Source organism: Neolamprologus brichardi, chromosome 13 (assembly GCF_056152115.1).
Source record: "Neolamprologus brichardi isolate AB-2024 chromosome 13, ASM5615211v1, whole genome shotgun sequence".
NCBI lineage: Eukaryota > Metazoa > Chordata > Actinopteri > Cichliformes > Cichlidae > Neolamprologus > Neolamprologus brichardi.
In genome coordinates this window covers 15,556,810-15,583,143 of record NC_142116.1, presented here as the reverse complement: position 1 = coordinate 15,583,143, position 26,334 = coordinate 15,556,810, and the positions used below count along the sequence as shown (strand labels likewise).

The following is a 26,334-nucleotide window of genomic DNA, read 5'->3' as shown; positions in this document are numbered from 1 at the left end:
ATTTCCCATTTAAACTCGAGATAAAAGCATTTTGAGATTGGAGATAATCACCACAACTTTGACGCTTGAGTCAACAAACAATGACACGAGATGTCAGCGCTGCCTCCTCTCCAGTTGCGTTCACTGCTGCCGCAGCACTTTGCTCCACAAAAGGCCACAAGACAGTAGGACAGTACTTTAAAGGTCAGGAATTTTTACACCTGCATATGAGTGCATTGTCCAAACTCTACTAGTTAAGAGATTTTAATCACATAGTTTTAGCTAAGAAACGATATCCAAGTTGCCACGTAAACATGGAAAATACAGGAGAAGGAAGGGAAGGTCTGGGTTAGTTGGTGGGTGTGTTGCAAGCATCCTTCGTGTTTTATCTTATGTTTACATGAACGGAAATATAAGGAGGCGGGGAGATGCCGCAAGTGATTGAGACTCGGGACATACAACGGTCCTCAGTCACTATGGCAACTAGTCACAGCTAGGACACGTCAAGCACTTAAGTAATTAGAAACTGTAACATGTTGTAGAGTCTGTTAGTGGTACGGCGTGTTTGTGTGTCTGTGTGGGTATAGGCTTGTTTTGGCAAAAAATGGTGGAGATAACACTTCGGCTGCTGATACTTATTAACAAAATAAAAGTTCCCAGTGTTTATATCTCCAAAAACAAATACTGCTTTTCTCTGTGCGTGCGTGCGTGCGTGTAGGAAAATGGAAAGGCACTCCCAAAAGGCCCTGGGGCCTAAATACATTCAAAAATACACCATGTTCTTTAACCTCCTAAGACCCAAACTCTTCCATGGCATGCATTTTTAATTTCTCTTTGATATTTGGGCATATTGGGGCCCAATGAATGTAAAAACAAAGAATTACAAGATTTTTCTTTACCTTATTTTTGTTTTTAAGAAAAGTGAGAGCCACATATGAAGATATTCGTTTAAAATGTTGATAGAACAGTAGCAATATAATGTCCTCGTAAGTGGATATCAGGCCCATGTAGAGCAAAATTTAGTATTTTAGTCTAAATAACCCAAAATATGATGTCCACATATGTGGACGCCAGGTCCTATGAGGTTAAATTAGTGGGAGAATGCCTTAAATGCCTTAAACAGCAAGAAAGTGGTTGTTGTAAATTATTTGATGTGACTACTTTCTGGCTTTTTTTTCTTTGGATCTCCCTCTCTCTTAAAGAAAATCCTCCAAACTTAACTTTTGTTCTTAAAACAAACTCTTAAAGAATTGAACAAGAGTGCTACTGAGAAGAAAATTGACTTGAAGCAAGTAGAAATTTTTTCACTTAAGCAAACATAAGCACAAAACATACTCTGTAAGACGGTGAATAAAGCAGTATTAAATGTCAGGAATGATTGGTACTCACAGGAGAGTGAGTGGATTGTCAACTAACCGCAGATATGGTGGTTTGATTCATGTTCTCTCCACATGCCGAAGTGTCTTTGAGCGAATCTGAATCCCGTAAATAGATTAATGAGAAAAGCTCTCTGAAGTCATCTGTAAAGCAACACATTTTAAAATGTGTTCTATAAGTGCAGGAGAGTTAACAGTTTATCTAATTAACTCATTGACACATTACATTTTGGTCACGTTGCACTAATCACCACTGGGGATCGGCTTGTTTAAGGGTCTCTGAGCGCACAATGTGTGGTCTACAGCGTGCAGGAAGAGGAGGCAGAATTCAGCGGGGGCTAATATAGCCAATTTTTACGCCTCAACAGTTTAATCGGGCCGTACTTTCATGTCTTCATAAATTTGAAAAACTCTCCTCACAGAGCTGGTTTCTCTTTGCAAAGATTTGTTTGTGTCCAACTCATACACAGCCCTGTCCGACCTGGTGTGAACTTGAATGTTATGTAACTATGATTGATTACTCATTAAGGAACCATGCCCAGCCTTAATAACACCACTGAATGCAGCACAGCGCCCCAGCGGCTGTTTGTCTCGGTCTCTGATGCAAGCCGAGAACACTTAGTGCGACTCGAGGATCATTATAAAACTTGACTATGCTGAACGCTGGAAATATTTGCCTGTTTTTGCTTGCTGGGTAATGATACAAATATTGTGACTGAATTTGATTTGGAGTTTGGATGGGTGCGTTATACAATCGGCTTGTCCTCCTTTTGTCTTGTGCCAGAGAAACTAGATTTACCAACTTAAAATGCCAAACAGCACATGCTTGCAGGCCCTTGAGATGCTAAGAAATGTAGTGCATTACACTGAGAAGGACCAAGAATCGGGCCTAGTTGATCCTTCCGTATTTGAGTTTTTTCATTTATTTTATCATACATTTGGGGGGGTTATTTTCAAGACACCCTAGCAGCATGCCTGTAGAAACGGTAGTGTTGTTCTGCTGGTCTGCTGCGTTCACCCAGATTGAACAACAGTCATGTTACAGAGCTTTTTGAAAATTTTCTTTATGTAGTCATCTGAAAAAACAAGTACACTCCATGATTCAGTGGCCTGTGCAACCACCTTTACCAATAATAATAATAACAATAATCTCTCACATAACTATGGAGGACTTCTGGCTCACTGTTCTGTTCAATGTTGGTTCAGCTCCTTAAGATTTGCAGGTACAGCTCTTTAGAGCTCTCTTAAGGTCCCACCACAATATTTTAATGAGGTTGAGATCTGGACTTACTGGATCTGTGCAGCACTTCTTTTATTTTTCAGTCGTGCTGTAGTAGATTTGCTGCTGCTTTCCTGTTTGACCCAATTTTGGCCAAGTTTAGCTGTCGGACAGATGGCCTCACATTTGACTCTAGAATAGTTTGGTTTATAGAGAAGTTCATGGTGACCCGGGGGCCTTCCAGTCCCCAGGTCACATTCAACATGTTGCTATGATGTCTTTGGTCATGGTGCTGTGCATTACGCCTAAATATTTCTACTTTGCTTTTGGTTTTTGTCCAAAGGACATTGTTCCAGAAATCTTGTGGTTTGTTCAGGTGCAGTTTTGCAAACCTACACCATGCTGCTATGTTCTTTTTAGAGAGAAGAGGCTTTAAACATGCAAAACCTTCCAAACAAGTTATACTTGGATTTTCTTTTCTTATTGTACTGTCATGAACATAACATTTAACATTTTGCTCTTTGGGATTTCTCTTAATGCTGTGTAGTCTGACAATTGGGAGAATTTGCTGGAATGTTCACTAGGAAGATTGTGACATTATGTTAAAACTTCTGAACTTCTGCATTTTTTGAGGAATTCAGAACTGATTATCACATGCAGTAAATTAGCAGCACCGAGCTGCTACATACCCTCCTAATTCCTATGGAAGCAGTAATGATGGACTTAATATTTCAGCCCTATGTATCCTTTGAAAACTTTTTAGTTAACAATATTCGGATACCTTCAGGTTTCATGCTGAACGACGTGCTTAGTACAAATTGTCAAAGGTTAGCATACTAAGCTAACCCGGTGAGCAGTGTAAATATTGCTAATGCTAACATTACCATGATAATGCTATCATTTCACATATTTCTGTCAGGCAGCTCTTCACTTTGTTGTCTGATTTTAGTATGTACAGTGCACGGACTGGATGGCATTTTTGTATTTCTGAATGTTTTTCACTTACTGGAGCTGTCGTTCTATCTTTTACAGAATGAAAAGCCTCTGGGTCCTTCAGCAAGCCGGTCCAGCAATATATCAAAGGTGAGCAAAGCACATACAAATGAGAAACATTTGAATAGAAGATGTACAGCCTGGGTCCATCACAGAGAAAAGGGAGCACACTTGTAGACAAGAAGATGACAGTGAGGTGAGCTGTATTTGAAGGTGGAGATTGACAGAGTAGGTAGACATGCACGGGAGTGTAAGCAGCTGATAGATGACCTGCCTCGTTCTCATCACATCGCCACAATCAGAGCCGCCTTTCTGATCAACCTCTGCGACTTCTGTCTTTCCACGTTTTCTCTCTTTCCTTTTATGCTTCATGGCTCCCATAGGTAAAGCTACAGCCTGCATTGAAAATGGCACATTGGTTTCAGTCTTTTTGTCCCCTCATGAGCCTCTTAGAGGATAAAACCTTTACTTGTGCTAATAGATGTCAGGGTCATTCTGTCACCACGGGAAGGCTCCAGCAATAACATTTGATCCATGAGCTGCTCGCTCTTTAAACATGAGCAAGATGAGAGGTATTGCACCCGAGAGACAAATGCACTGATCGTTTGCAGGATAACGATTATAGTAACAAAAAAGCAGTTTTTCTAAGGCAGTGTGCCACTCCATGTCTGCAGGGGAACAACTGGCTCACATTTACAAAAATATGCCCATTTGATGGCAAATAAATCTGTTATATGTGCCATACCTTGTAGACATTCAACATATCATCTGTAACTTGATATAAAATATATATTAATGCCACATTTTTTAGCAGTACAACAGACCATTGATCATCCGTGTAAAGGGAAATGTATTTTTACACCTAGAAGCCAATTTGCACCCTAGCCTTAGTTACAATGACTTCTTGCTCTCTAGATAAATCCGGGAGGTGCAGACTTTATAGCGCACTACAGTTGATTGTTATGTCAGTGCAGCGGCAGTGAATACAAAGTCTGTGAACGTTGTACCTAGAGTACGTGCAAACAAAACTTTTTGCAATCCTCAAAGCAAAAACTATAAAGTTATATAATCATATAATAATTTTGATCTGGATTGTTTTCATGTATGATAAGTTTTTAATCTTCCCGTGACTTTTCATAGCTTCTAAGTTACGATACTAAGACTGGCACCACTTTGCCTAGAAACAAGCAGTAAATGGGAAATGCACTTAATCACTCTAAGAGGACAGGGTTACACCACACTCCTGTCTGCTCTTTAAATATGTCGCTCCAGCCAGCTGTTAGGAAACAACTTGAGTGGTGTTCATCTCATTTTACACTTGAGAAACAGGTTATTTATTCAATAGAGTGTAATTATTTTATTCAGTGTCTGTGGAGAGAGAGCAGTGTCACTCGCTTTCTACACAAATCTCATTCATAAATGGAGGGGTGGATTTCATCAGGTTGCAGATGCAGTCCATTGTCATTGAATGTCCTATATAGATCCCCATTCCTCTGACAAATGTGTTTGTAATGAAATGATAGACATAAAGTCTGAATAAAGCTCTTAACTTTGACAGATTTAATTAATAATCACCGGTCTGTCTGGCAGCTGGTGTTTCCTACTCGTTCCTAAAGGGAAATGCATATGACTGGCAGGTGTTAAGTTGGTATAAATTGTTCTCTGGATGGAAAAGCCTGCTGGGAGTCTTCAGAGTTGGAGAGCAAGTCAGATTATGACTGTAAAGGTTGCCCGGTTGAGTCGGTGGACCGTTTTGAGAATCGCAGACAAAGAAATGGTGCAATAATCTTTTGACAGAGACTCCAAGTGAGAAGATTTAGCAGTGGATTATTGTAGGTGGGTAATGTGTTTTCACTAAGACGACATCTCCCTGAGACCACTTTCCCTAGAAGCTGCTTGATGATGATGATTTTATGCATATATGCAGTGTATTTACAAGTTTCCACGCGTTGCAGTTATGACAGCATGAGATGAAAGATGTTCGTATTTGCAGCAGTGACTCGAATGTTCCTCTTTGCAGAAAAAATATCAAATGTAGGTCAACTTAATTTATGTTTGTAAAGCTGAATCTTGGTGAAATGTACATCTGATAAGAGTCACCTTATTCACTGCTGAAGGGGGTTTTGTTTTGTTTTGGGGTTTTTTTGGGGGGGGGGGCTTCTCTGACACTTGTTTTCATTCATTTGCACGTGAGCTCCAGCCACATTCAGAATAAGGACGCCAAAACAAATGTTGAACGGCTTCGCATGGCACGGATTCAAGCCGAATCGCATCAGCTCGAGTCAGACCAAATCAAAAATGAATGCGCTCATATTCGATTGTTGACCTACTTAACAGATTTCTCTCTGTATAAATAACCGCAGCATCGGTCTGAGAGGAATATTTCATAACATCCCCAGCTCGACACAGTCATACAGCCAGAATAATTCGAATGCTACAACATTTAAAGCATTCGTTCATTTTTTTAAAGCACCTGCTCTCGTTTTACACGGATAACCTGGCAGGGATGCGTTTGGCCTTTTTGGCTTTCCCAGTATTTATTTATTTATTTATTTTTTGCTGTTTTCTTGAATCGAACAGCTTTATCCTTTCTGAAGATGACTCAGAAATAAATCTTATTTCTAGCTATCCTGTTGCTCCCCCTGGAATACCTGTCACAAGGAATACACACACCGGGAGAGAGAGATTTATACGATAACAGGAAAACAAGCAGCCAAATATGGCCAGGGGCTCATTTGTTTCATAAAGGTGATATTGCCTCCATCAGTGAACTTGTCATTGAGGGGCGCTGAGCTGTGTGGTCGTGGATATGAAGGTATACGCGTATCCACAACCATAAACTCATCATCTCCCTTGTCGCCGATGCTTGTTTGTTCATCGAGTCCTTTCTTCCATCAAGCCGAGCCTGAGAATCATGAAAGAAAGGCAGTGCTGAGGGGAGATAATCAACACTTTTTTGTTAAATTTAACCGTTATCGGTGATAAACTTGTCTGAAAAAACAGGGGCTTTTCTGATGTAGGCTGAGGATTGCCTCCTGATTTGGCGTGAGTTGATTTTTCCACTCAGTGAGGTCAGGAGGCTTAGCTGTAGCCCTTTCTCTCTTTAGCACAGTGCCAGGGTGCTGTGTGATGCCTCCTACACTGTTTGGGAAGGAATTATAGTATTACAGTCCTCATAAAGACACAAAGCAGCGACTCACAGCTCAGTGGGCTGCCGCTTATAGTCGGCCAAACATCTGGTGGTGCTCTAGAATTCAAGCTGCTGCAGTTTTGCAGAGTTTTAGGCTCTGTAGCTGCAACATCCAACCTGAATCTGCACCTCTGATCACTAGAAGAGCCTCTCTGTTGGTCTGTTCAGCTTGGCAGACCACAAAGTCAAAACAAGGCACTGAGCCGAGCTACTATTTTGATAAAAATGAAATCGTTTGAGCACATAATTTTTGTGTTCAATCTGGCACATTGCTTATTTCCGAGCATTTCTGCTGAAGCAGGGCCTGGTCCCTGAAAAATGACTGTATGACTGAATGCTGTAAAGTGACACCTGTGGAGGACAGCAATGGAAATGGAAATGAACTTTATCTGAGAGGTTGTCACAGAAGTGGCTCATGTTGTCTGCTGTTTAGAGCTCCTGCTATCATAATTTCTTTAATGGTTTAGTCTTCAGCTTTTTTTTCTAGTTAACTGAATCTTGGTTGTTTTTGGTTTGGGTGTTTTTGGCCTGAAAAATAAATATAAATTAATGCAAAGACTGTTTGATGATGATAATTTATATCTGTTAGCTCTCAGGCTACGTACAGAGAAGGATTATAGGAACTCAACCAAAACAGAAGCTATGGAAATGCACTTGCATACAGTCCAAAAAACCAACAGCGTGTCAAACGGCAGTGATGGAGGCATGCGTAGGTCGAATGCTCAAAGAGAATTTATCAGCGAGATGGGATATGCTTAAAAAAACATCCATCAAGATGTAAAAAAAACCGCACAGATGAGAAGGAAAAAAGCAACAGAAGTTTTTGTCTGACAGAAAGCCGATGCACAAACATGAAACTGCATTACTAGTTGATCTACATATTTCCACACAATGTGTCACGTTACATGTGCTCCACTGCCACAAACCACGTCAGGAAGCTTTAGTCTGCATGGAAAACCCGGCGCTCTTAGAGTTCCTTGCGCTTCAGAAGCTGGAACAAGAAAATGTTGAGCAGTTTTGTTTAAAAAAATATGTTTACGTTGTCATCTAGACATGACACGGTTGTGAAAAAGTTTTGGCATGTACTCTCACACAGCCACACTAAAGAAGTACACACTAAGGAGCCCAAAGTGCAGGTTTATTAGTCAAAAACGTTATTTAGGGAAAATTGGTCTCAAAAGTCATTAGACAGCTGCGTAGCAGTATTTATCAGTATTAGTTAGCATAATTATTTTGACATTTAGGTCACAATTATGGCTTGAAACAGATGTATTTGACTTCTTAGTGTCATAAATTAAACTAGCATCGATGTGAGGTCTGCCTGATGGTCTAACGTGGAAACAAGAGTGCGACTGGTTGAGGTTCTTGGTTCAAGCTGTGTATTATGTCCTAGTCAGTCCAGCAAACCTCCATGTCTGCAGTAGGAGTGAGACACCTTCCAGTCCCCTTTGCTTTGGAAAGGACTCCTTCCTGGACACCTTGCCTTTGGAGATGGACACTATTGTTCATCATGACCACTAATAGTGTAGCCATAGCCCTCATGGGCCACCATTAACCAAAGGGCTGGAGAGAAACCTCATCTACAGTTTGAAGTTTTATTTGGCCTCTTTAGCACTGCCAGTGACTGGCATGTGGTATTGAGCAGGCTGGAACTGGCAGAGAGGTCGTGTGCCGAGTACCAGAAGTGAGCCATGCTAAAGGCAAAGCTGCCGAAGGAGGTAGGATTTGCTCTGCAAAGCTTTTGCATTGCTGAGCATCGTCGGACAGGATTAGAGGAAGTCAATTAGATGAGCTACTGAAGCCTTAGAGAAAGAAACAAGGTGGCTTTGGATTAAGAAGGCACATCCCTGGATAATTGCTACTGGGGTCTGATCAACCGGGACTGGGTTGCCGGGGAGATGGTGTCTGATGTTGACAGTAAACGCCTCATGATCCCAGGTTAGATCACTGAGGATGCTTCTGTTGCTCACTGCAGTAAAATCTACTTTCAACTGGTACAGCATTAATACGGCACGAGATGATAACTGTGGTGTGAGTGAGTGGGTAGTTTCTCCTTCATCACAAGTCATTTATAGTAAACAAAGGCAGGGATGGTGATATTCAATTTAAAACGGAGTGTATTCTCTCATTTTCAGAGCTTGGTGCTGCCACTTTGAAGCCTGTCCAAGACTTGAATAAACCGCACTGATTGCCATTTTTTTTGCAAGCTCACATGAGGGCCCATTGAAACAGATGGATAGGCAAGATTTAAGATAGTCTCGAGTGCCAGAAAAATGATTGGCCAATCAAGTCCATGAGCTTTCCTGCTCCCTCCCGTATAACCTGCTGCTACCAAATCACCCTTATTAAAGCTCTAATGAGTTTGTAGCTTCTCAAAAAAATAAAAATAACACCAAATCTGACAGCATTAGATTTTTAGGGAGGATTGCTTTGGCGTCATACTTGCGTGATTATTTAGTATGCGTGTGTATGACTAGGCCACTCATCTCGTGTTTGAGGTCTCTTATATCTGATGGTGGTGGTTGGATAGCAAGCATTTGCGGCACAGCACAAACCCATCAGCGTATTCAGCTTTGTGGGTATCGCTGCACTGCATGTAATGACACATAAGAGTATTGTATATTGCTGGAGTATAAATTGCACAGCTGGAGGCCCCACTTTATATTAGCAGCATGACCTTGCGACAGCCACGTAGAAGCAAGTGAGTGAGCCAGAGAAAACTATAGAAGTATAAACTGCAGTCGTTGTAGATGGATTAAAGAAGCTCTTGATTAAAAATGGATTTTATCAAATGTTTGCGCAGGGCTGCATGAGAACGTATCTCAGCTGTAATATTCATCGGTTTTATGATTAACCTCCACGAAGGTTATAAACAAAAGCCGAGGCCGAGTTAATCACCTCCTGGCTGCAGCTTCACGTATAATGCGCAGACCTTTTATAATTGTATCGATCTTCTTATCTGAACCACGGGCAAAAAAGATAATAAACCTATTTTCCAAAATGTCAAACACTTTCGGTAAAGTTCATTTTTGTCCTGGGAAATCAAAGTTTGACAAAACATTTCTAGTTTAACTGGTCTGAACTGCATATTGTGCGTCACAATAAAAAAACCTCACTCATAATCAAATTGATATGTTAATAATTGACATGTTAAGCTTCAGATTAGACTACCTGTATATTTTTGGTTACAAACTTTGACACCTCGGGTTAGGTTTGTACAGTTTTAAAGGTCAACAGTGAACTTTTGATTCTTGCCAGCTTCGTTAGGAGTTTCTCAATGGGAGCCAGTGATTCATTGCTCCTGTTAGATTTTAAAGGTTCTACTTGAAAAGGCCCCAGTGGCTACGTCTGTGCAGGTTAAGTCCGTCGAAGAAGGAAGGAGGCAGAGGTAACGACATGCGAGAAATAAGGTGTTTCAGGGATAAGAGAGAGTGCAACAAATACAAAAGGGAATAATTTATGCGTGGCGTGAGAGTGCGTGGAGGGCGGTAGTGCTTGAGGAGAGAGGTTAAATTAGTAGTTATTATAATAATATGAGTTTTTTTTCAGCACTCACAATAAAATAAACAGGTGTTCATTAGGGTGAATGGGAAGTGAGGCTGGATTATATCTAATTAGCACATCAGAGTCAGAGAACCATAACTGAATGGATACGTTTAAGCGCGAATCTGCTTCCTTTCACAGTTTAGAGGTTTCAAAGTGCGACAAGTGTCGGTGGTGCCAAAAGCCAGTTTTCAGCAGTTGTTGAAGTATCATTGCCTCCAGCGTTTTTTTTTATATGTTAAACGGAGGCAGTTATTTACTCATCAAAGCAGGTCCTCACGAGAGAGCTGTTAAGAAAGAGCAGCTGTTTAATAGGACTGTGGAGTCATGCAGGGTTTTAACGGGAAGTTAATCATTATTACCTCAACTACGTTATTGTCTGATCGCTCGAAGACGCAGTGAGTTATCTATTTGCCGAGTTGCACAGAACATAACTAATAAAGATCCCTATCTGCTTCATTGGTCAGCCCACATTCATATTTCCCACGATGCTTCAGGTAAACTCAGCGTTTCTTGAGTTTCATTTGAGTAACTTTCGGTTTTTGTAGTTTATTGTGGTACTGTCTGCTAAATAATAACGCTTTAATTGTTGTCTCTCATCCACTTCTGTCTGTTCATTTTACATTTATTGGCCAGACTGCTGTCAGAGCACCAAACGGTGACCTTGAACATGAGCTGTTTAAAATAAGAGTCAAATTAAACAAGAAACAGAGGAAATAAAAGATTTAAGCAAATTACATCCCTGAGTAAGCAGTGGAAGAACAGTGACGCGAAACAGGAGGACAGCGTGTTTAAGTGCTTTTGTGTGCAAGTCGGGAAAAAGAAGCGGTACTGCTCATGCACAGACAGATAAACAGGATGAAAGGGCATGGCTGGAAATTGAATTTTCTATTGATTGGTGTCCGGCCGTGAGCTATAAACTTTCCTTTAGTTAGAAATTAAATCAATATGTAATTAGTTTCTTGCTGAAATTACCAGGCTCTCCCCCCCATGTCTTTATGTTAGCAACCCAAACACTGTCTGATCTCATTCTTTATGTATCCGGTCTGAACCTGTCAATATGGGAGACTTTAGGGAATATTATCTGTACTTGAGGGAATATACTCAATCATGTTCTTGTTGAAAGTAGGATGAAAACATCACATTTATGTTGAATGTAAAGCTTAAAAACAACAGAGGTGAAAAAGAGGGTTTCAAAGGCTACAGTGTGGTCTGATACAACTAAATGAATGAGAGCAGTTCTACTTATTTAAAAGGAGCCACACAGTTTGTGTCTCGTCTCACAAGTGAACTCATCTAAGTGAACGTTTTTGGAACACCCAAGTGACGCTACATAATAATAAAATATGATGTAGTAAATAATTTGTGATTCTAAATTGACCCTGGGTGTGAATTACGAATGACTTGTGAATTAGCCAAGCCGGCGACCTGTCCTTGGTGTCCTCCTATGACTCCTGGGAAAGGCTTCAACCCATCTCATAAACCTGAATTGGATAAGTGCACTAAAATAGTTGAATGATCTACCAGGATGATCATCTGATCAATTAGATTTATTATCCTGTGAGACATAAGAGAATATTTTGCAAGTAAAACCCAAGTTGTCATAAAAAAAAGGTTCTTTCAAAATCCGAGGTAAAAGTAATCTTCTTATGTTTGTAAAATAAATATTAGTGAAAGCCTTGATGATGCTGAAGGTGTTTTCATTCTAACAGCATTGCACCTGCAGTGCACGTGTTTAAAAATTATTCTCTGTAGAAGCTGGACATTAATCTGCAGCCTCACGTCCCCCAGCCGTGCCTCGCTCGCCGCCTCGTTCTTCTTAACTCTCGATCGGTCTCATCAGCGCTTCTCTCTTCGCAGCCGCCTGTTGATATTATTTTTCTTTTTTTGCAGATTTCACCTTAAACTAGACAGATTAACTGGCAGCATTGTTTTTTCCCCCTCCCTATCGTCTTGTGCATCAGTACACAACATGCTTTCTCTCTTTGTGTAAAGATCACACAAATGTGCTGATGGGTGCTGGCGCTGATAATTCCGCACCACGCAGAGCCACGGCCGCCACCACGGAAAATACAATCGCCTGTTGATTGATGCAGTATTTATTTAACTGTAGGGTTTCATGCTCTGTCCTAAACTGCCTTTTGTTCTGCGTGTGCTTTGTTTCTCAGGCTGGAAGCCCGACTTCAGTCAACGCTCCGTGCAGTTTCTCGAGGACGTCAGTTTCCCCGTCTAGCCAGGACATCTGCAGGTACCTTTCAGTCTGAATTCATGCCAAGAAATTATATTTGTCCAGGTTGATATGAACACCTGCGTGCAGTAAATGAACTTTATTTATCAGTCTATCAGTGATGAAGTTGCTTATCAGTGGGTGATGTTGGCTTACCTTTTACCCCTGAGTGGCACAATGTCACTGCTGGGAGCAGCCTTAGTTGCAAGCTGCTGTTAAATGGAGTTAATGGTAACATTAATCATCCGGTGTTTATATATCCTATTTTTCAAACTCCTTTATTTTTAAATGCATGATGTCTCTTCCATTTCTCTTTTTTGTCTTTCCCCCTACCTTTTCCTGTTGTCCTCTACCGCTGTTGTCTGTTGCGTGCTCCTTTTTCACACACAAACACGCACAATCACATCATCAGTCAGGATCAGGATACTCAGAAGCAGACAGCAGTGGTTCTTTTGAGTTCTAAGGGTAAAACTTGTCAGGGTTCAGGAGATGTTTCAGTGACCACCCTCTGCACAGACGTCCTACCTGCTTCCAAACACGCCAAACAGCGAGACTGGCTCTCTCTGCTGCGTCCGTCCTCCGTCAGCATCCATTCCAACAACTCGCTCAGGTTTTCGGTGTCTCTGAATGACGTCGGCCAGCGTGTGGACAGTCTTTGCCGAGGTCTGCAGTTTATAGATCGCACGTGCTCTGAGGGAGAGTTGGAGCTGAAGCTCGAGCCCGCTCAGCCTCCTGACTTGGATCGCAGGGCTCACAAACTCAACTGCAAGCTGGCTGCAACGCCCACACAACAGATCCCAAATCCTGGCTTCTCAACGCGCGCCCAGCCCCACCTCGTTCCCTCCTTCACCAACAACTACAAGTACATGTTGGGCATAGCGCCCGCCAGTTGCCTCCCAACTGATCACGGTGTCCTCACCGCTCCTCATTCCAACACCCACCACCACCCCCATAACTCCCCAAGCTCCAATTTTCTTCGTCTCCTCCTTCCCTTCTCTCGATCCTCTACATCAGCCAGCCTGCAATGCTCAGACCTGGGCAGCTACGCCTCCCACCTCCACATCAAGTCCTCCAGTGCCCTGCTGGAAGGTAGCGAGTCAGGCTTGCCCTCTGAGGATTTAGTGGGAGATGACGATGTGTTTGAGGAAGACCAGCCCAGTCCTACTTCAAAAGAAACGGGCCAACCAGCATCTCCAAAAATGGTGACAGTGGCTGCGTCAGTTGGACTTCTAGCTCCAGTGTGCTATATGGAAGGAGACAGCGATCTGGACTGCTGTCCATCCCCTTTGTCAGAGAAAACGGGGCCACTGTCACCTTATTCTCTATCCGGGGACTGCTGCAGGTGGGTGACTGTCTGGACGGCGTAATCCACACCCACCCTTCCTGTGACGTAAAGCCTAGACCACCCCTGTACCGTGACGTGGCAGTGAATCCCAGAGCCCTGTGGAGTAGTGGAGAGCTTCTCATCCCATAGCCTGTATACCCAGAAAATATCTCGTTGTGGTATTTGTAGTCTAAATCCCTGCTCAGAGTCGAGCAGTTACTCAGAAGAAACTGACACGTAGATGCTTTAATTTCCACACACCGCAACACTGTCCACCTCCTCCTCAGCTGTTCCAATTCAACCCTTTTGTGTGTGACACAAATGTGCCGCAAAGTAATTTCATACCATCTAATTTCACTTCACTGTTATCTCAATGTTCTGCTGTGTTTTTCATTGTGCTGCCAAGCTGTGTTTTTAAAATATTTTTTCATTTGTTAGATCGATGAGGCAGTAAAGTGTCGTATATAGGCTGCAAAAAAAAAAAAAAATCTGATTGATTTTGGCTCATAAGCCTGAGGCTTTGCAGCAGGAATAGAGGGCAATAGGACTATTATGGAATTGATAGAAGGGCAGAGGTTAGCATAGAAAATTTAATAGCACAGAGGAACAGAGTATATGTCTGAGAACTAGTGGAACAGAGAACAATAAATAGCCCGTGTCTGGGTCCACCATCAGTCTTTGTCACATGACCAATTGGATGCTGTCTTACTGCCAGAGCCAGTTCTTATTATAAAGACACATTGTGAGTAACTTTATTACAGACCAGGTCATGGCTGCGAGGTCTCTGCAGATGAGTAGATCTTGCTGGTTGCCAAGAACGGGAATTTTGAGCATTAACTCCTGCTGTCGATATGAAGCGTGGCAGCACTTCACTGGATTAATGAGATCTAAAGGATTTTGAATTATATATGACTCTGTTTGTTGTCACTTTGGCTCTGGTGTGTGCATCTACTGCTTTCCAGATTTACATGTCAGCTGTGGGCCGATGGAGAAACACCAGCTTAGAAGTGGCAAAGTGAAGGCCAGAGATCAAAAGGCAGATTATTGGCTTCAAATAGCCTGGATAGTCTGACTGCACACACACACACACACACACACGCACACACACACACACACACACGCACACACACACACACAAACACGTTATTCCAGTTCTCTGTCAGGTGGCTTAAAACGTGAGCGCAGCTCTAATGCTGACCTCACCTATGAAAAGTATGTGTGGGAGGTTGTTTGTTTCACAGGTGACTAGTTGGTTAATTATTATCAAACTCCTTTATTGTCAGCAGTTCAGAGAGTAGTGTCAGCTGCGTGAAGGGAGTTGCTTCACTTCCTCATTAGAAATGTCGCCAAGCAGATAAGTGTTTCTCATCTAGACGCATTACAAAATGGCCGGATTTGCTTTGTCATAAAAAGCTTATTTCTTCAAAGAATTCAAACATTCGTATTGATCGCATTTGTATGTTTGCTGGCCCAGGGAACCAAGCTTGACAAGGAAGCATTTGACTTGAAAATTCACCTTTCTCACTTGAAAACTATTTTTATTACAGAGATAAATAAATAAATACATCTTGTGGTCTGGAGCCTGTCCTGGCTGTTGTAGGGCAAGAGTTGGATGGACAGGTTGCATCTGTCTCAGCGCTAGTACAAGAAAAAGACATATCTATGGGCAATTTAGAATTACACTTTAACCAGGTAAGCACGTGTCTTTGGACTGTGGGAGGAAGTCGGAAGTACCAGAGAAAATCCACACAGACACGCGGACAACACGCAAACTCCACTTCGAAAGGTTCTGGCCAGATGTTGTCACACACGCTATGTTCACAAAATTCTAATCAAAGAAAGATGTGTGGTTTTTCAAATGAATAATAACTTGCTTAAGCATGCAAGCACCACAGGAGGCTATCCTGTATAGTTGTAACCGCATGGTTCACCTTTACAGCTACACAAATTCATAAAAGCGTTAGCAAACTACTTTGAACCACATTGTGAACCCGTGTGCAATCATATGCATATTTTTTTCATTTGAATTTGTTTATTTGAAAGGGGCCGTGGATATTAATGAGCATATCAGTGTAAATATGCCAGAGTTATCCTAAAGGCTGCTTTTCATCTGTAGTCGCTGGCAGGTCAGACAAAAAACTGTAAATAAGGAATTAAGCAGGCCGTCAGACAACGTCAAACAATGTAGTCCAGACAACAAATACATCAAATTACAGCATAACATTTCATAGCAAAGAAACAGAACAACAAGTAATATAAAAACTTACAACATTAAAGATGATTGATGTTATTTGTAAAATTAACGATAACTAATCTGATCCCCTTTTAGCCATCGTTTGAGATGAGTTTTAAATGTATTGCAGGTAAAGAGGTCATACATATAGTAACTAGTTATCCGTCCCTTATTTAATCCAAACTTTTTTCCAGTATCCTCACACTCTGCACCATAAATAAGCTTGTTATTTTCTATGCTATGTTGTTTTCAGTGTTGTCTGTTGTTGCGTGCACTGAGAGCAAAGAAACAACTGGAGCCCAATTCCTTGTATGTGTACACATACTTGGTCAATAAATCTGATTCTCATTCAGATACAGAAGTGCAAAAATATCTTTTTTTGGTAACATCGTTTACAAAATAAGAGACATAAAGACACACACATCAGAACAGTAGGGAGTCAGAGTGTGAGCACAAAATCTTGTTAACACATTTCTGTTTGTGTCCAGTTTTTGATCAGGCTTTAAATAAGGGGTGTATACTCCAAAAATCAGTCCTTCTCAGTCATGCTGCGGCGTTTGCTGCAGGTGCACTAAGCTCCCAGCGTTTGGTTGTTACTGCGATATTTGTGATGTGGGTGTACAACCTTTTCATTACCAAATTGTAGGATTTAATTTCACTTACAGCTTTGAAAGTGTGTCAGCAGAATTCAGCCGAGGGAGCACAGTGACCTTTTCAGATGAGCCTGAACCCCCAGAGCCTGTATTGGCCTTTTTTTTTTTTTCCTTAACCATGACCAACCTCCTAACTAAATCACAGCGATTGTAGTCAAGTTTATATTTTCTCCAGTTTTTGTTTCTTTACTTGGACACATATGCATTACTGAATGCATATTTGTGGATTAGGCAAGAACATGCAATGATTTTCAAATAGTTGGCATCGATTTAAAAAAAAAATGTATCAAAAGTTTTAGTTCTTCTATAAACAACTAAATGTAGGATTTAATGACTCAGTCTTAATTTGCAGGGAATTCAAATAACATTGAACTGCAGTGGCTCTAATGTTCAACAAACAGCATTGCAGGGTAGCTTTTAAGCTTTTAAATCTGACAGCATAAAACAGCTAGAGTCTGTGTTATTCCTTAACCTTCCTCCAACAGTTAAATGTCTCCTCAGCAAATTTAATATTCTCTTTGAAGGCAAGCGTGCTCATGCAAAGACAAACGAGTACCCGCTTAAATGATCAGAGACAAGAAAGGAGAAAGAAAAATAAAAGGCGACAGAGAGAGATTGCTTAGCCACTAAAGCCACTAAATTGATCACTGATCAGCATGTCTCTGGCACCGCTTAAACTGCGCAGACTGAAAACAGTCTGAGAGGCAAATACTTCAGATGCCGCACATATCTTCCACAGAAAAATCTATTCAGCAGAAAAGCAAGAGAAGACAGATTAGTGGTGTTAAAATTCATTTGAAAAAAACATACACATACATTTTTGGATGAGGGCAGAATGAGGAATAACTGGAGGGAGGGCAGTGTTTAAGCAACACATCGAGGGAGTGTGGAGTGCAAAAGACTGGCTTCATGCCACCAGAGAAAATTATAAGGAAGCAAAAAAAAAAAGAGGAACAGGAAGAAAGCGAACGCTTCGGCAGGCATTTGAGCTTGTTTCCTTCTCAGCTTCTGGGGCTTGTGATTTCCTGACTCTGTTTGCTTCTCACATTTTAATGTTGTCATACTCGTACGGCGCCTCTGCCATCTTAAAACTACCGTCAAACAGGGTGTGTTGTGGATGCAAGTGATGCAAATTAAATTTTAACGTCCCACGACGTCCTAAGAGTGCACGGAATGTGCCGCTGCTGACAAAAAGTTAATTTGCCTGCGAATTTCCACGCCTGGGTTATTATGTTAATCTGTTGGAATATATGGATGCGCCTCGTGTTAAATGACGAAGGTGAATGTTGCGTGCTTTATTTGTGAGATTTCTTGTCTTTACTTCTTGCCTCCCTCCGAGGCGGTTCAGCCTGTTGCGGAATCAGGTGAAAGTTCCCTGAATGTCTCAGTGAACAATTCCTTCGCCCTCATCCGCTCGTGTTGTTTACCGATCGCTGCATTTCCACCGCAACTCCATGCGGAGGTGTTGGGATTTTTCTGTGGTTATCTCCTCCCACATAAAAAGAATAATTTGTCAGATCTGTTTATTTCAGCAGGCAGAAATCGTTGATATAAGCACCAAATGATCTACTTCCTCTGGCTTTTCTTTTTTTAAATTGAAATAGAAATACAGTATGTGTGGGATGAGAATCTGCAGTTCATCATCTCGTTATGCATGCAAATGAACACAAACAAAGCAGTCTATCCATAATCAAAAACAACAACAACAAAAAACTTATTCTAGTGATGTTAATTGTGTCTCGCCTTTCCTTTAATCCCCCAGTCCTTATTCCACTTCTTCCACCTCCTCTGCTTAAGAACCTTTGGATATGACCTATTTTTATCCACCTTTGTTCACTTTGTCTTTTAATCTTGTAACACTCTGGCCAGTTCAGCAAAGTCTTGAAATAGACGTCATCTCGTGTGCTCCCTTTTCTAACATGTGTGAACGCATACGTGGGCGTGCATGTGTTCCTTCATGTTGTTATCCTTCCATGAACCAGGATAAAGACAATCCCATCTGAACACCCGGCTCTCTCCGCCTCCTCCTCCTCCACCTCGTCTTCGCCACGCTTTGTTTGCTTGCATCTTCCAGCCCATAAAGACATGCCATTGCTCCTCGCTACCCACTCAGGAGAAGAAAGCATCACAGAAGACGTTCCTGGATTATTGATCTTACTGCCTGTGAAATCTGTAGGGAACAAAATGTATTTGAAAAATAGATTAATAGAACATGTGCCCTGCTTTGTGTATTCTGTACCCATTTAAGGTATTATTTGCTTTTTAAACTACAACACAACACCTTTAACCCCTTTATCTGGCACCCTGGTAGTCTAGAGAAAGACATCAGTCTGACTTTTAATCAATGTCATGTTGTGGTCTAACAAGCAGCCTGATTTTGGTGCTTATTGGTTATTCACTGAGGACTGTAATCTGAAAAACCACAACAAAGTCGATGTCCTGACATTGAAGTCTAAGATCATAATAATTTTCTACTTTCTCAAGTAAGGCGTGGCGTGTGATGTAACCTCCTCTAACCCCTCACTTTGTCCTCTCACCACTAAAACTGACAGATCCTGACTATCGTGCAGGTGAAAGTTTCCACATATTGTGGAGATTTGCTCAGACTGCCCATCAATCTGCCTTACACTGAGTGGAAAGATTCGGACAAATATACTCCTCCTTAGTGTGGATATCTGGCAACGCAGACCAACATCCTCCATCCTGTCAGACAGCATCTGATGTGTGTGATGTTGGAGTGGTGGACTCCTTCAAGTCAGTCTATTGGAAAAGTGATTGGTTCCTCTCACTGACAACAGCCTGTCCAGCAGTCATTAGAGGCAACAGACGTCTAATCCAATGTTCCAGCTGTCGGTGTCTGTACTCGAGGCTTTCCAGGCATCTACGGGGACTGGACACAGCATCACAAACACCTGTTAAAGAGAAACTCCAAGGCACTTCAGCCTTCATCACAGAGTTCGTAGCAGTGCATTGCAGCAATACACAAACAGACGTATTTGTCATGGACTGTCTTACAGTAATTATAAAACTCACATATTTATAACATTTATTAACTCTTGTCTGACAATGAAACTCAGTGCTGTACAGCTACAGAGTGAAATGACAATTAAAAGTGTTCAGTTTTGCACGGAAACACAAAAAAAGGCAGGAGATCAGTTTCTCAAAATGTTGTTTGGACTTGCAAATGAATCAATTTAGTTTGTCTTTACTGAGTTTACTCATGTGGGACATGTATTGTCTGCTGTGACAAGGGTGTTAATTTTGTTTTCTCTGTTTGTGAAATCATATTCTCACCTGTTTACTTAAAGCTGTTGTAGGTGTGGAAAAATCAGTTGCATATTGTGCTCTTGGCGGTGCTACTCCAGCTTTGCAGTCTTATATTACACAACTCCCAAGTTTTCTCGGATTTGGAGAAATGTGTGTCGCCTTCACTTGCCAACTTTTCCCTTTTTGATCTTTCCCCTCTCTCCCATCTTGCTCCTGATACTAGCTGTCTAGCCTGTAGCTTAGTGTTGACTGTATTCTCTGCCTCCCGCAGGATTTGTCACTGCGAAGGGGATGACGAGAGCCCTCTGATCACACCATGCCACTGCACAGGGAGCTTGCGCTTTGTCCACCAGTCCTGTCTACAGCAGTGGATCAAGAGCTCTGACACTCGTTGCTGTGAGCTGTGTAAATACGAGTTCATCATGGAGACTAAACTCAAACCACTGCGCAAGGTAAGCTGGTTAGGTGTGTGCATATTTGGCTGTTGAGCAGTTCAGCCTCAGTTATTAAAGTCACGGTCTTGTCTCTGCATCCTAACTTAGCTCACATCACTCCTTTGTTGTGAAGTGAAAAATACCAAAAAACTATCTCCAGTCTTGTCGTGCAGACACAAGAGCACAATAAGCCATTTTCATAAGCAAACCACTTGTCCGGGTGGTTGTGATCCCTTTCAGTGGTTTAGAGGCAGTCCACGTTCCTGAAAGGCTCTTATCAATCACTGTGGCCTGAAGATAGCAGGACACTCTAATTAAAATTCCTCCACCCTTCATTAGCTGCACAAAAGGCCTTAAACAAATGCTCCGCTGTTAATAGCTTCCGAATCCCATGGGTGAATATTGAAGTTGTTCATGTGTGAGTGCACAAGGAAATTTGAGATGAGAGGCGGATGTTGTTGTCAATATGAAAGTTTTTATTAAAGAGTGCTTGATGTCATGTTGTTCGGCAACACCCGCGTCTTATTAAAGTGACCCTGCAATTATTCATCACTGAATTCATTATTATGGATTTGGATGTTTGGGAAAGCTACACAAAGCTATCTGACAGTACAGATATCATATGATTTCTTTTTAGTGCTGGGCAGATTTCTGGCATTTATTTTAGTGCAGCCAATGATTGACCAGGTGCTCCACAGTTATCTGAGCTTCCTGGCAGGTAGCAGGGTATATCACCTGGATGCTGCATGCCATGCTCTTCTCTATCTCATTAACCCTGCCAAGAAGCATTGTGTAACACTGGATTTTGGTGACAGGAGCTGAATAAAAAAGGCCTTTATGGTACCGTCACATCTGGGAAAAACAGTAGGTGAAGACTGCAGCACAACCAAAATTTATTGCGATTGTGTGCAATGAACTTGCAATCTTGTGGCTGTCGAAATGGCTGCTCTGAAGACTGGGACCAGGTCGGCAACCAGTTGCAATCAGTTGCCATCTTCGAAGTGATAAAACTCCAATAAGCATGGGATCAATGGGATCAAGCTGCCTATTGCATGCAATCTATATGTATTAATACGGCAATTAACCAAATCTGCTGCTGTCTACATACACAGAAATTCAAACACGAAAACGCTTAGATCTGAAACAGAAATTCCTCCACAAACAGCGTCTCGATGTTATACAGGAGTATAGCCAGAATGCAACCAGTCGAGTCCTCTGCTGCTAAGTGATCAGATTCAGGCGAGTTGTGCTCATCCATGCAGACCGACTCAGATTATAAATAATACAGCAGTGATTTGCAGACCTTCACCAGCCTGTGATTGCAGTCAGCCTGAGTCAGATCGTGATTGTTGGGAGACGAGTTGCCTTGTCAACAGTTCTTTGCCCAGAAGTTAAAGGTGTTACTTGATAAACCTCTGGGCAACCACTTGTTTCTAACCACAAGGAGGCTATCACCCTGATTTTAGTGTTTCAAACATAAACTGTCTATAAAAGATGGATGATGCCACCTTCACCTCCCTTAACTTTGCCATTAAGGCTGCCGTCCTGTTTTTTTGTGGTTGTTTATTTGTTGTTTTGTTTTATATTGAATGGCCTTGCATAAGTAGCCACATTTAGATTAAAGGGTAGAGTGCTGTCATCTTATGCTAGCAAGCCTTTTTAGCAGGCGGCATTCATCAGTTGTGGAGGTGCAATACAGAGACGTATATATCTGCTAATTGGTGCTAACTAACAGACTAATCAAAGGAAATAGAATTTCACTAACCAAAGCTGGAACATGAACATTTCAGACAGACTGTCTGTAGAGATGAAAACAGTTTTTGTAGCAGAATGGAAACATGTTTTTATGACTGAAATTTGGCATTTCAGTGTAGGAGTTTTAGGGGATTGGCTCACTTTGGACTCGACTTGCCATTAGAGGAATTTGCTCTTCAGCTTCAGTTTTGAGCCATAGGGTTCTGCTTAGTTTGAAAGCATGTTCCTTTTTTATTTTTATTTTTTTAAATGTGTGTGAATATGCTCAAAAGTTTTCCATCTTTGGCAGTGGGAGAAACTACAGATGACAGCGAGCGAGAGAAGAAAGATCATGTGTTCAGTCACCTTCCACATCATCGCCATCACCTGTGTGGTGTGGTCCCTCTACGTTCTCATCGACAGAACAGCAGAGGAAATCAAATCAGGTCAGCACTGACTCTCACGCACACAAACAAACACTAAAACATTAATACAACATCGTCTGTGGTACATGTTTGTTCTGGATGTTATCTATTCATCCACAATTGTCTCCAAGTTGTGACTAGCACTCAATATAATATCTGTATAACTGTAGAGTTATCTCAATGGTGTGTTTACAGTCAGTGTAAAATACGCTTTAAAACTGGTATATATGTGGGCGTTAACTGACAGGCAGAGACTCAATGGGAATCAAAGTTACAGCTGGGGCTGAATAAATGCTTAGAAGAGTTTCCTCTGTGCTTTAAGTTCACTTTGATTCCAGAGGCGTAGTTAAAAATATTCATCTCATTCTTTGACACTTTTAGAGATTGTTTTAGCAAAGTGAGGCAATTTTTTTTTTAAGTGATGCTGTTTTTGTGTGTCGAAGGTTAGTTTGTGGTTAATCTGACTGTAAAAGAAAAACTGTACTCAGCAAAATAACCAGACAGGAATAGTGTGCAAAGTCTGGAATTTTTTAGCATATATGTGTGATGCGAGTGGTGTGACAGCTGTGTGACAGCAGCAGTTAGTATGAGTTTGGCACATGCATGTTTGTGGCAAAAAATTGGATGCAACAGCTGACTACACATCACACGCAATGCTTTACGTCACTGAAGTGACAAGGATAGGGAAAGGATTTACCGTAGGGTGATTTTTCTTATGAACTTCTTTTTGCAAGCACAGGAGTCGACCACTGTCGGCCACTAGAAAGACGGTACTTGTGCGTTGCCCTTATTTTTCATAGCTCATACATATTTTTCTTTAAATACTAGTATAGACCCATGCTACAGTATTGTTTGGCCTGTCCATATTGTTGTTGGTAAAATGAGAATAATGTGACACTTTAAATGGCTGTTTTTTATCCCATTGGTGGGTGGTTGCTTGGCAACATGATGACGTTATAATATGCCATGTATAAGTTGACTTTTAGGAGTATAATTTTTTTTAAATTGATGTAAAATGAAAACGACAAGATATTTTCTTGAGGTGTCATAGGTACATAATCAAGTGACTTTAGCCTGTTGCTAGGAGGTGCCAGACAGCCTGATGACATCATAATATTTGAAATAGATAAAAACCTTTAGGCTGTGTGTAGGAGAATTTGGAGGCCTGCTTATTTATCATTATGAAGCATATCTGTCTATCTACATTTGCTGAATTCAGTCTTTATTGCAGGTTATTTACATATTCAAAAGGCTTCAGCTTCAGACCTGGTAGCTACAGCCTTTTTTATATACAGTCTATGGACTTAGATAACTTATTATTCTGCTATTTTAGACTGGAAACGGCTAGCACAGCTATATCCAAATGTAAACAAAATGTGCCTGGTTTTTACTCTTGTGTTTGACGAGCACATCAAAGTGTAAAAAATATATAATGAGTGCTGGACTATTCATGAATGGGCACAGCATATTTTGGGGACTCTCAGGAAAGCTCAAAAGGGACCGTTGATCTGAACACATCAAAATGACAAACAAATAAGTGAGTTTGTGGTGCTTATAGTGTGATTTTGTTACTTTTGAGGAAAGCTAACTGGCCACTCATGCTTTATGTAGCTTACAAACATGAGTGGTATTGATCTGAAATACAATTCCTTCAAGGTGTGCAGTTTTCTGAGCACAGCATTTATGTTTACATTTGTATATTTATTGAAAAGGGTGACTGCTTTCTTCCATCACAATATTTCAGATTTTGCCTCTAGCTTTTTCCATTTTTTTGTGTGTGCCAAACTGGTACCTGCTGCTGGCTATAGTAAAAATGTCCAATAAGCGGGGCTTTATGGTTTTTCATTCAAATCTCAGAATAAGAGGAAAATAACACTGGGCTGCCCGAGCTGCTTCTTACAGCCATAAAAAGTGGGCATCCACTTTGGGCTCCCATCATCAGGGATAAAAATGGAGAATTCTCCTGTAATGGTGACTTGTTGTAGCATCAGCTGGCACTACCTCTGCTGCTACTCATCCCTCCCTGGCATATTTGGCACTTTCAAAACTGTGTACAGATGGAAGAGCAGGCTGTGCCTGTTAAGCCCAACCTGATGATTCAGACTTGCTACAGTCCCTGAGGGCTGTCAGGTCCAGTCACCATGGTGATGCCAAATAGTCCTGCTTGTCTGCTGCCTCACAGAACCACGGCTATTTATTTTTCTTCTAGATTCGCTCTCAAAATAAAAGGAAAGATGGATGTAAACATCTTGACGTTTGTTCTCCATGTATGATTGTGGAACAGAGCTGATGTTTGATTGCATGATGAAATTGTGTAAATGTAATATCTGACATCGTTTTTAATTTCTGCCTTTTCTTTCAATCTGTTTGTACGTCTTTTGTAATACATGATACTTACACTCTTTACCCATGCAGCCGGAAGAGTCCCAGGTAAACTTTTCAACTTTGACCTTTTGACTTTCACATCGTGTCTTCTCCCTCCCTTCTGTACCAAGTCCTTTTTTCAGCCACTCTTTACGTCCGTTTCTTTCCCTTTTCTTCTTTGATTTCCGAGTAGAAATAATCGTACTTCATCCTTTAAGGCTGGTTATATTCACACCACCTCCCTGAATGTTTCTGCCTAATGAACACAGACAGACAAAGCTGAGGAACATGCTGTGATTTATTTTCTGTGTTATACTTTGTGGCTGAGGGCTTTGATTAAAACGAACCTCGCTGACATATTCTCACAAAACAAATGACACATTAATCGCTTCTCATAATGCTAGATAGAAAGCCCCTGACATCTCTGTCCAGCATAGTTAATACCACACTGGTTATGTTTGCCTTCTTTGAATTGGCATTCCTCATATGAGGCACTTTTATATCTTAAACTAGCTGTTGTGGTAGCCAATATGAAGAAACGGATGGGTTTCGGGCATTTTTGAGTACTTACACTGCCTCTTATTATTTGTTTTAGAGAGCACTGAGGCTTATTACAAATATTTATATGTCCCAGAAATTGCTCATTTATTGCCTCTTCTTTGATTTCTGCTTTTTGCAGGGATGTTATAATTACCCCTGGAGTTACAGAAATGTACTTTGCCTAATTAACTGCATATCACATTAATGCTAAGCGTTTTGCATAGACAGATGCACCTTTTTCGCAGTGTTTCCACTTTTAAAAGAGTCATTTGTTTGTTCATTTTCTGTACCAAAGGCTTCCAGCCTATCATAAAGTAGAAATGTTGCAGCAGGGTGCCACCATTTATCCCCCTGTTTCTTTGTTTCTGTTCGTCTAATTGGGCAATTCAATTTTGAACACCATGTCTGTAAATTGTGAAAAGTCTGCACTGCAGTATGGATGGGTAATATGGATATAATAATATAAGAGAGTTTCTAAAAAGGAGTCCGCTGAGAGATGTTTATAGGTTGTAGAACCAGATAAGAATTTCAGATCATTTAGTTACTTAAATATCTGAAGTCTCAACAGTGTGGAGGAGATGAGCCATTGCACACGGAGAGCTGGACAGGGCCGTAGAAGGGCTTCAACCCAGGAGCACACCCGGTATCTGCACCTTTTTCTGAGGAGCAGTGTAACAACTATTGTGGCTACTCATGCTTCCCTTTTTTGGGGGGTTGACTTGTTTGTTGTTGCCTCTCCATTGCACCTGTTAGTTTCATTTATGCCAGAGTAAGTGAAATCACAGTGGTTTCTGCTTCCTTAATTTCCTTCACATCTTTGAGCAGTGTGTAAA

General features: G+C 41.2%; 1 protein-coding gene across 4 annotated transcripts in view; it reads left to right on the top strand.

Annotated features, from left to right (window-relative positions):
- Window positions 1–26,334, top strand: part of marchf8 (membrane-associated ring finger (C3HC4) 8) — a 92,236-nt gene that overhangs the window by 62,008 nt on the left and 3,894 nt on the right. For 2 of the 4 annotated variants that reach the window (XM_006783874.3, XM_006783875.3), the window contains exons 3-7: window positions 3,607–3,657; window positions 12,469–12,548; window positions 20,276–20,456; window positions 22,483–22,618; window positions 25,013–25,027. In XM_006783874.3, the coding sequence (XP_006783937.1) occupies window positions 3,607–3,657; window positions 12,469–12,548; window positions 20,276–20,456; window positions 22,483–22,618; window positions 25,013–25,027 (463 nt within the window). Of the gene's footprint in view, window positions 1–3,606; window positions 3,658–12,468; window positions 12,549–12,939; window positions 13,870–20,275; window positions 20,457–22,482; window positions 22,619–25,012; window positions 25,028–26,334 lie in introns of all 4 variants that reach the window. The other 2 variants (XM_087850228.1, XM_006783876.3) reach the window with 2 other exon arrangements.